Source organism: Xiphophorus couchianus, chromosome 9 (assembly GCF_001444195.1).
Source record: "Xiphophorus couchianus chromosome 9, X_couchianus-1.0, whole genome shotgun sequence".
NCBI classification, from domain to species: Eukaryota; Metazoa; Chordata; class Actinopteri; order Cyprinodontiformes; family Poeciliidae; genus Xiphophorus; species Xiphophorus couchianus.
In genome coordinates this window covers 11,288,210-11,299,579 of record NC_040236.1, presented here as the reverse complement: position 1 = coordinate 11,299,579, position 11,370 = coordinate 11,288,210, and the positions used below count along the sequence as shown (strand labels likewise).

At 37.3% G+C, this 11,370-nt stretch overlaps 1 protein-coding gene across 2 annotated transcripts; it reads left to right on the top strand.

The window, feature by feature from the left end:
- The first annotated feature begins 1,873 nt into the window (after positions 1-1,873).
- On the top strand, positions 1,874-9,792 carry lpar3 (lysophosphatidic acid receptor 3). 2 transcript variants are annotated; one of them, XM_028028395.1, is made up of 3 exons: positions 1,874-2,026; positions 2,629-3,377; positions 7,582-9,792. In XM_028028395.1, the coding sequence occupies exons 2-3, from the start codon at positions 2,642-2,644 to the stop codon at positions 7,908-7,910; spliced, it is 1,065 nt and encodes a 354-aa protein (XP_027884196.1). In that variant the 5' UTR covers positions 1,874-2,026; positions 2,629-2,641; the 3' UTR covers positions 7,911-9,792. The 2 variants fall into 2 exon arrangements, with proteins under 2 accessions (XP_027884196.1, XP_027884195.1); XM_028028394.1 differs by having other exon boundaries at positions 1,874-2,038.
- The last annotated feature ends 1,578 nt before the right edge of the window (positions 9,793-11,370 follow it).

Below are 11,370 nucleotides of genomic sequence, written 5' to 3'. Positions count from 1 at the left end.
TTACTTTTGTCTTTCTTGCATTGTATAAACAGCCACAGGAATTTAAGGAAGTCATTGCATGAAATTACTTTACAGCTTAGCGCACAAAGATGCAAGTAGAAACATGAATGTCCTTGTTGACCGACGATCACAACATAACTGTGTTGAGTAAAAGTAGTGTTGGCATTAATGGGGGATTTTATTTCTTTGCAAAAATTGCTCCTACAGGGTCTTGTTGGGGGGGGGGTAGTATTCCTATAAAGCATAAACAAAATACACATGGGAAAAAATACTTTTTAGTGTTAAAAAAAAACAAAAACATGCTGTGGGGACACTATTGTTTTGTAACAATGGCGAGCAAAGGCTGGCGACTGGGATGGAGTGTCACTTTCCAGCAGCACAGTGACCATAAACATTGACAGTGTTGAGGTTCAGATCAAATCATTATTTTGTTAGAACATGCTGCTCACATCAGTGTTTTCCATAAACATGCAAAACTCTGGCATATTGAGGAGAGGAGCAGAGTAACAACTTTTAAAATTTTCATCAATCAGGATTTTGTTTTGATCAACAGTAATCACCTGTGTAAGTGTGTGGATTGTTTAAACACACAAGGAAAGTACAATATTTGGTGGGAACAAGAATCTTTTTTTTTTAATATATTAGTTTAATTTAACAAGATAAATCGCCTATGAGCTCAATTTTGTGCTCATGGGCGAGGCTATGTATACTTACATGTGATTTCTTGATTTTCTCTTTTTACTAAGATAGCATAGCTCTCAAAAACAGTTTTTCACATGTTCATAACGGGATATTTGTGTGTTGAACTTTGACTTAAAATGTGGAGAAAGGAAAGAGCTGTGAATACTTTCTGGGACAGAGGTAAACTCTCATAGCGTTAAGAGGCTTTTGTTGTGAAACATGACTATAGCTTTCAAATTGTCACATTTCTCTCTGAACCTTGGTTCATAAAAGTTGAGGGTTTCAAGCAACTTTTAACTTCACTCCAACAAATTTAAAAATGATTTGTAGGAGGATATCTTGATTTAAATTAATAAAATAAGTATTTGTTGCTGTTTTCATTCATTTCTGTTCTTGCATGTGAGCTGCCTGGCTGCAAATAAATCTCAAAGTGAACTCATCTACTTTCCATGTATATATGAAGAAATATCCACCTTTTGGCCTGATGTATTTACAACTTTCACCTTATACAATGTTTTATTTCAAGTACCTTTTAGTTAATAAATAACTGTCCAGGCAGGTTATTGTTGGCTCAGTAATACACAATGTGCAAATAAAGTACTTCAAAGTGGGGTGCATTGGTAGATGATAGGTATCCAATTCAATTTGCATTGATGGTACATTAAATAAATCATCAAAACTGGCATAGAGTGTTTATTACGCAGTCATAATAATTTTATTTTTACCAACAACTGCAAACCAGACAAAACAAAAAACAAAAAAAACGAACATATTACGAAATTAAAGGGCAAGAAGTGTGTCCTTTTGTCTTGTCAATCCAGAAAAACATGTAGAAAACTTTAATACCTACTTCTTCCACATAATATCATCACTTAAAACATAAAAATCTTAGTCAAACCGGACTAAATACTCCCCTAAAGTCTTTGTGATCATGTTGTAGGTGGTCAACGAGGCATCTTAAAGAAACATATTTGTCAATTAATTTAAAGATATTTAATGATGTTCCCCTCCCCGACTTTAAAAAGGGTAAAACAAAAATAAAATAAAGTAAAAAGAATTAAAACATTTAAGTCTCGGTTGTGTGGGTGAGTCCCTCAGCGTGTGGTAGGGTAGGGGAATTCAGCTGAACTTGTGGGTGGGCCACGCCCTCCGCGTCAGCGGGCTGAAGGCAGCTTTTAAGTGAAGACTCCGGCTGCTCCGTCTTCACTGTAGTCCAGAGGCTCACTGCTGTAACTTCCCTCTGTGTACAGCTGCCAGGAACAACTCTGCTGCAATGCTTAATCACACGGCACAGCAGGTTTCGCAACTCTGACTCTACTAACCTCAACGCACTTACAATACCTCGGTCCGTCCACAGGTAAACTTACCTGTTTAATTGTATTTCTCATTATTTAACTGCGCTGTAGTTTTAAAAAAAAACAACAACAATCTTTTTCTTGTTTTCTTAAATATTTTTTTGTTTGTGGTTGGATTTCTTCCTCTTTAACCGGGTTTAATAGACCTGGCCGGGCAAATAGCTGTAAAGTTGCGTAACAAACCTCAGAGAAAGCCTTGTGTTTTATCATGGCTGTACTGTCAGCTTAAAATGCTTTTTTAAAAACATTTAAAAACGCACCGTTTCATTCTCTATGAAACGGTGGAAATAATTATCTTGTCAAACGTTACTAATTAGATACGGTAGCAGAGTTAAATCTGTTACAGCATATTTAGCTGATAACCTGATCTATCCTGTTGCCTGAATTCCTCAAATATGATAAGTATTTGAAGTGCGAGATTCATCAGCTGAATAGAGTCAATTACATTTTTTAATTGTCTAATATTAGAAATCTCAACTTCAGTCCTACACTAAACACACGTTATTCAGTAATCATAAACTGCAGAAATTTTCTGATTGAGTCCGTATTTGTCATTTCCATATTATTCTACTTTTATCTTTTCCTTTTACAGACTGGTCTACAAAATGGCTCAGAATAACTGTTATTATAATGAGAGCATGCAGTTCTTCTACGACAAAGTCGGTAAGAGACAAGGATTGAACAGCACCATGCTCATCACGGTCCAAGTGATCGGCTCCACCTTCTGCATCTTCATCCTGGTTGCTAACTCTATGGTAATTGCTGCTGTAATAACCAATAAGAGGTTTCACTACCCCTTCTACTACCTTCTTGCCAACCTTGCTGCCTCGGACTTCCTGGCAGGCATAGCGTACGTGTACCTCATGTTCAACACAGGTGATGTGTCGCCAACGCTCACTATTAGCGAGTACTTTTTCCGCCAAGGACTTCTGGATGTCAGTCTCTCGGCGTCTCTGGCTAATCTTCTCGTCATCGCTCTGGAGCGCTACATCTCTGTAATGAACTGGAAAGTCCACAGCAACCTGACCAAGAGAAGAGTGACCTTGTTGATCGTTCTGGTGTGGAGCATCTCTATCTTTATGGGGGCGGTGCCCAGCCTGGGCTGGAACTGCATCTGTAGCCTGGAGAGTTGCTCCCAGATGGCCCCCATCTTTAGCAGGAGCTACCTGATTTTCTGGTCGGTTTCTAACCTGATTATTTTTGTTGCCATGGTGGCAATCTACATGAGGATCTACACTTACGTGAAGAGGAAGACAACAATGCTGATGTCACACACCTCCAGTTCCCTCAACCGCAAAAGGACGCCAATCAAGCTCATCAAGACGGTCATGGCTGTGCTCGGTAAGTGCTGCCCAGGAAAGAGGCTCTGGGTTCATTGGAATGGTTGAGATTTTGGAAGTGAGGTTCTTTCAGAAGGTTCTAACTAGGCTTGTCACGATAACAAATTTTGCTAGACGATAAATTGTCCCAGAACTTATTGCGATATATGATAACATTGTTGTTTTGAGACCATTTTCAAGCAATGTAATAGCAATAATACAAGAAAACATTCTCAAGGATCAATAACCTTTAAATTCTAATGAACATTTAAAGACTGGAAGTGGAAGACATTTTAAGCATCCAAAATAAATAAAGAAAACAACAGAAGCAACAAATAAAATGAATTATGAAGCAAAATTATCTTTCAGAAAGCTGCTAGTTGAGACCAATACACCAGACTGAAGACTTTTAGCATTCAGTTTTTGGTAAAAAGAGAAAGAAAAGAAAAAATTGTAAATCAAGCGAATGAAAATTATTACATTTCTTTTAATTTATCATGCGATTAATTGATTTATTGTTTATTGTGATGGGCCTAGTTCTAACTCCAGATTTATTTTTCCTGCAGTAGATAATCTGCTAAGTCTCTTCTTAGGTCCATATAATGTATACACATGTTAGTTTAAGTGCAAACATGGTGATGATTTTGAAATGTAGGAAAATGTGTTTAGATACACCGATGATATTGTTGAAACTGGAGTAGTTTTAGGACGATAGAGGTCTGCTTTGGTCAGATAAACGATTATTTTCAGCATCTACAACAAACTAATCAGGATTTGTGCTAGATGAAAATTCCAGGTGAATTATCTATGCAGGTAAGATAAGAACAGTGGATAACCTGATCACAGTACCTCAAATTAAAACTCTAAACCAGGGATCTGCAATTGCAGTCATCAGATGTCGTGTCCTGCAACTTTTTGATGCCTTCCTGCTCCAACACACCTGAGTCAAGAGGCTGATTTAACTCCTTGGCATGTGAGCAAGTTTTGCTAAATCTGTCTGCTGATTCTGCAGGGATGCATCCAAAAGTTTCAGGACAGCTTGCCTTGAAGACTGGAGTTACACATCCCTCCTTTAAACTCTTCGTAACATCTCTTTACAATATTTTTACATTTTCTTTCTCAGTATGAATGGATACCTCCTGATTTAAATTCTTTAACACAAAAAGTAAAGCAGCCTGCAAAATGTTTCGGATACAAACAAAAGCCAAACAAACTGAGTTTTAATGAGATCAATGTGAACCACTAACTTGTTTAGTTACATTTTTAGTTGTGGGTGAAATCGAAAGTAACTGAAGAGTTCTGATGTGTGTGTTAGGCCCATGTTTAATCTCCAGCTGGCACAGCAGGATTTCAGCAGGTCATATAACAAACAGACCCTGTTACATGCCATGCCCCTGATTCCAAAGCACCCACATCCAAAGCACACACGGCTATGCCATGACTGCAGCTCTGCCTCGGTTCAGTGCATGACGTATCAAAGGTTTCTGAGGAAGCCGTATTTGTGTGGCACAGACCAGACAAAAGGAACTCAGGTATCAACAGGTATCAGACTTGCTTAAAAAGAACCCAGCTAGACTGGGGAGCAAACTGTTGTGACATTTATTAGCTTGGATTCATCAAAATAAACTTTGCTCGTTGCATCATTTCAATACAGCGTAACATTTAATTAATAATTTGATTTTCTAAAATACCTGTGTGCAGCTCCAGATCTTACTAATAAACAGATATTACAGTAAAGAAAAGAAGGAGAGGGGAGAGTAGTAAAAACCTTTGTTCCCAACATAAAGCCTTTTGCTCAACCGGAGAAACCAGTTCAGGATGCAGGATGTGAACCTTGCTGGCTTTGTTCATAGAAGACTGAAATGAATGAAGGTAGCTGGAAATCAACACCATGTACAACTGTGGAGCAGGACACTTTTACAGTGCATTTCTACGAGCTCATAATGACTTCGATCTGGTACATATATGCTGTAAACTCTATTAAGTAGATGGAAATAGTCAGAAAGGTTGGACTTGTACATCAATTTAAACTTGTTCCAGCTCGACTTATTCAACTATCAGATTTATAAATAATGAAAGCAACAAGCGTTCAGAACATGTCCATAAAAAAAATCCTTCCTTTTGTCAGAGTTAGAGCCAAGCCCACTTTCAAACAAGTGACTCAATCTGACTCTTAAAGAAGGTCACCATTTTTGTCTTAGACAGTCAAAATGGAGCAAAACTTTGGTTTATCTAGCCTAAAAGTACTTTTCAAATGTAAAGGCTAAACCTTCATGGTCCTCTTGATCTCCTCTAAAATACCTGTGGAGAAGCAAACAAAGCAGTAGCGCCTTGCATTTGTATATTTACAGAAATGCTGGTAGTGCAGACAAGTCACCGCCTGCAGCTTCCTCCCCCTGCAACATGTGTCCCAACATGCTTGGAGTAAATATCTAATTTGCTTTTCCAGTGGCATGGTGAGTTAAAGGCCAAGAGAGTCTGAATAAGGAGATTAGCTGCAAACCAGGACACACCTTTTTTTTTCATAATTCTTCAGAAAGGATGAGTTGCACTAATGTTACAGACAGACAAGGAAGTTTTCCTTATGAAAGGGGAGTGTAGGATTGCAGAAAAACTAGCGTTGATGGATGCATTACACACAGACGGGGCAGACAATTGTTTTGTGCATCACTGAGAGGTTTTGTGGTCAGGTTCCCATCAGCATATTTTGTAAAGATCTGATAGATCAGTTTAGATTTTAGCAGATTGATTCTTTTAAAAGAAGTATAAACAACCATTTTTAAATTTAAACTTGAACTGAGTCTTTAGCAATAAAAAGTTAATATCAAAATGAAGTCTTTATGGCCTAAAAACAGCTCAAAGCTACAAATAAAGTCTTACTAAAAAGTATTACAGCACTTGGCAGATTATTAGCTAAGCACAATTAAATTAGAATAATCTAAAATTGTTAATCACACAGGCATACAGGTGCCCAAAAAGCCTTTCTGTGGTGATAGATGATTTTTAAAATTTCTATCTAATTTCTGTTGGATTGTGTGTTTGAGAGAATAAAATGAACATAGCTCTGCAGTTAAACAATATTTCACTATTATTTCAGAAATAAAAGCAACATAACAGAATTGAAACATTATATTAACCTGTCATTAGCATCCTACACATCCATTAGTACACTTAATGCTGTAAGCATTACTAAATGTGCATTCTCTGTAAGATTTTCCAAGCCAACATGTCCAATTCCAACATGTTCCTTAATATTTGGAGCCTGAAAACTCAGAGGATAAATCAGAGCAACTTTGCCTCTATCAACCCAAAAAAGCAGATATCCCTTTACAGAAATCACACTTTCCTTTTCAGAAGTCCCTAATACATGTTGCTCTTTCTCTGAAGTGAAATATTTATCCCTCAGTGATACTGAAATTAGCATAAATCTTTCACACTGAAGATTGTTTTTGTCGGTCTCATGATGAATTCACTGATCTGGAAGAAAAGATTGGACATTTATTTTCAGGCCATCTGATCATTAATTGGGCTTGGTCCAATGAGAAAACAAATTCTTGCCAGTCTTCACCCATTTTGTGATCTGTGATCTGTGGATCTTTGATTTTCAGAAAGTGTTTACTTCAGCTTTAATATGTTGTAAAAATATTTTTTAGTGACTCCTGGCACTGATAAAATCCTTCTGCTTATCAAGAAATAAGTTAAATAAAAGCAACTAAAACTCAACAGTTTAAAATCAATCAATGACTTGTGACGGCTCCCAGTATATTATGATGCACCACTTCTGCACTTTTTACAAAAACTGTCTATTTCTGTTCCTTTGTGCTGTGTTTTAGAGTTTTAATTCCCTCTTTCAACTGACTAATATTTCATTTGCTTTTCATATTTCACTATTTGTTTGAGTTACTTCCGGAAGTTACACCCTCCAGCTCTTATTAGTCCAAGCATTAAAAAGTGCATGCAGAAGACAGTTTTTTGTTCATTCAAAGATGTATGAATCGTGAAACTACATTACATTACCACAAGTGCAGGAAATGTAGAACTTGCATCCATCCATCCATTTTCATCCATTTTCTTACACCTCTGTCCCTAGTAGGGTCGGGAGGTGCTGGAGCCGATCTCCAGCTAACGTTCCGGGCGAAAGGCGGGGCACACCCTGGACAGGTCGCCAGTCTGTCGCAGGGCGACTTGCACACATTTATGATAATAATTTTTGTTTCTGTTTTTAGGAGCCTTTGTGATCTGCTGGACCCCCGGTCTTATCGTCATGCTCTTGGACGGCCTGCACTGTGAGCATTGCAATCTGAAGAAACTGAAGAGCTTGATGCTGCTTTTGGCTGTTGCCAACTCCGTCATGAACCCCTGCATTTACTCCTACAAGGACGAGGAGATGTGGACAACTTTCAAAAACCTCATGCGTTGCATCGGAAACGGCACGCGGCGACAGCGGTCGACGCGCGCCAATGCCAAGCCGCTGGGCTCCAGTCAGGACACGAGCACGACTCCGCCGGCCTCAGAGGAAAGAAAAAGTGATGACAATGGATCACTCGATTTGTGAAACATCGTCTTGTGGTAGATTTTTCAGATCTGCTCTCCCAGTTGTACACTCGGAAACGTTGTGAAGACTCTGCCAACTCGGACAAAGACAGTTTATCTGTAGCGGTTCTCCATGAATTTTCCTCAGCTTGAAAAGGTTTTCTTGAAGAGACTCTGCAGACCATGTGTTCAAATTAAAAGAGATAAGATACCGTTATGCACTACTAAATTCTCTAATGGCTGTAAAGATGTCCGGTTTTACTAGGGTTTCATCCATTTGGGCACATTACTCCAATCCGTGTGTAATGGGAGATTCATTCCAGTTTCATCGTGTTTTCTGTCAGTGTCATCAGATCTGTGACTCATCTTATGAGAAGGTGATGCTGCGCCCCAGTGATTGATGAAGTAGGTGCATTCAAACATTTTGAACCCTCAAGTGTAAAAGTTGTACGAAGCAGGATGTTCTTTGTATTAGAGGTTTGTTGATATTTGTTGTAAATAGATTTTTTTTTTACTGCATGTGTATTTAAAAACTATAATGGAGGATTTAGAATGAAATATGCTTGGGCAGGGCTGAATTTTAAAGTTATGTGTTTGTGTAAATGACTGTAAACTGCTGTAAAGGAACTCTATACTTGAACATAGTATAAGAAGATTTTTCTTAAATACCCTTTTTATACTTCTTGATCAGATTTTGTTTTTCATATCCAATCCATCTCCTCTTTTTTTATTACTCATGGAACCCGAAACTTTCTGTTAAAGAACCTGATAAAGACAAGCATGCTTTTCTGCACCATTTTTAAAAAATATGCCTCACCTCTCTGCAACACACTGGATTCCTGCTATAGATTCAGCTGATACTGTTTTTAGCATTGAGGATAAGACAGTGAATCCCTCTCCACACAGACAGTTGCACAAACCACTGCAAGCTGACCACATCGCGAAACCCGCAGCAGAGTTCAACTGACTTTTTATTAAATGTGTTTCATAAAAAGCACTGCTGTAAAGAAACCCCTCATCATCAAAGCTATTTGAATCTTTTCTTTGACTTCAGCTTTATAAAACTGCTCAGTTGAAAGATTTGAAGCTCCAATTATTAAGCTAAGCAGAGATTACGTACCCATGCTCATGCACTTTGACCGTTGGACTTGTCAAATCATCAACCATCTTGCATAACTTCTCTGACTATTCCTCCATGGGAAATCTTTCACTTTCAACTGTGCTTTGTTTATAAAAACTTATTTCATGTAGAAGTAGAGCGCCATAATTTAGTGTCTTATAGAAAGAATTACATTTCCACATTAAAGGGCAAAGGAGACAAGCTGTATGCAGTCACTTGCTGCACCAAGAGCAACTATTATTGCTTGAACGTCATATTATGCAGAACTGCTCCTGCAGGCTTCTGGCCCACTTTTTTAATAGCCTGACTTAGTATTTTATACCGTATAAATGTGTAACTGACCTGAAAACTAGAACACACCATGCATGCCTGTGCTGTAGATTAGTGGAATAAAGTTATTGTCTTTATTTAGATGTTTTCCCTGTCCTGCATACCTCATTTTGAATGAACATGAATCCATGCTGGGGTTCATGACCTCTGTTGGAGCAAGGATACATCTAAAATATTAAGGCCACACAACCTGAGGATCTGAATTGTAGAGTTTGAGATAAAACAGATTTTTATGTTTTATTGTCTAATTTACTTAAAATGAGACAATGATTGCCTTAATGTACATTCTGTTCTATTAAAACAAACAAAACAAAACTTTGAGAGAATTGATTATGAGAAAAGAACCTGCTGATGTATTAATGTTAACTTTTTATACATTTCATAAATTGCTGTTTCCAAATCTTATTGGGCTTCCCTTGTCTGACATTAAAATATGGATTTACAAATCAACTCATTTCTGAAAGTGGTTTATTTGTCTAATGTACTTTTATAATCTGGACTAAGTCTTTTATAAACAGAATGAGATTTTGGCACCTATTAAATTTATTTACAGTGCAAAATTGTCTTTGTCCTTTCTACCTTTTTCTACCCATTACTAGAGGAATCGTGCTATTGAAGTGTTATTTGATTTTGTTTCATGTGATGAAGATAATATTTTTCTCTTGCTAAATAACGCTGTTAGTAATATCTGCTGTTATCATAAACAACACCCTCTTCACATTTAAAAGGAACAATTAAAGTTTGTGCAAATCGTGAGTCCGGTAGCTTGTTCACTTGAGTTTATTACAAATTAAAGTTTTGATGAGACATTTAGCATAAAAGCAGACGAGTTCATTACCAGTCTGTTCAGAACATCTTGTTTTAATTCAGTCCAACAAAGTCTTGTTTAGATTAGAAACCAGGAGTATTACACAGAGCACAGTCAGTAGGAAATTATTAAATGGTGATTAGTAAAAAGAAAAAAAAGTTTATTTAAGTAATCCAGGGCGCTCCCTACTTGGCTTAGAAAACTATAAAGAGTCGAAAGTCATTTAAGGTTACAATTATGTATTATGTTGCTGGATGGATAATTATTGTCAGAACCCCAATGTTGACACTCCAGTTGAGAATCACGAATTATCTTTATATAAGTCACATTTAGAATCAATAATTAACTCACTAGTAATCACACTAATATATTTTATAATTATCTAAGTAAAGAAACAAAGTATGACATCAATAAACATGAACTCTAGCCACTATACGGGTAATTGGAAACGTTCACTGCAATGCAAACATTATAAACGAATGCTCACAGCGTCATTATCTGAAGGAAAATTTAACTTTATTAACTTTGTCTATGTTTAAATTATGAGATTTGAATGCTTAAATTTAAAGAAAATGTTTGGAGAGGGTAAAGGAGGAATATAGAAAGAACTGAATGCAATAGAAATGTTTTACTAATCACACAGTGGGAAAATTCACTTAACACAGTCCACTAACAAAATATGTAAAAATATTAACAACTGTGTATTAATAAACTACTTACAGATAAAAAAAATTAAATAAAAACCCCAAAATTCAGGAGGCTTTAAAATATATAACAAATAATTACAGAATATATTTTGGATATTCTTTGCACAACGTTACTGTGCTCACATGAAGGTAACTCGTGTAATTTATTGCACGTGATTAATGAAAAGTCTGATGGCGGAGGGGATGAAATACCTCTTAAGTGTTTGCACTGTGGATGCTGCAGCCTGCTGCTAAACGATCTGAGCTCACACTGGCATGGAGGGGCTGAGACATGTTCTCCATGATGAATGTCAATTTATCTCACCCACCACCTCAGTGGGATCCACAGGCTGATCCAGGACCGAGCTGGTTCTCCTATCCAACTTATTGAGTCTCTTTCTGTCCCAAAGTGCAGCATGAAACACTGCAGATGCACCACAGTGTCATGAAATAGGGTTAGGGTTAATCTCTGGTTCACTGGCAATGTCTGTACAGACTTCATGTGAAAGTCAGTCACTTTCTCCTTTGTCTTGGTTGA

Excerpts from the sequence above, each read along its gene's own strand:
- lpar3 (XM_028028395.1), top strand. The coding sequence starts at position 2,642 with ATGGCTCAGAATAACTGTTATTATAATGAGAGCATGCAGTTCTTCTAC. Across the intron at positions 3,378-7,581 it reads GACGGTCATGGCTGTGCTCG|GAGCCTTTGTGATCTGCTGG; the intron begins GTAAGTGCTGCC and ends TTCTGTTTTTAG.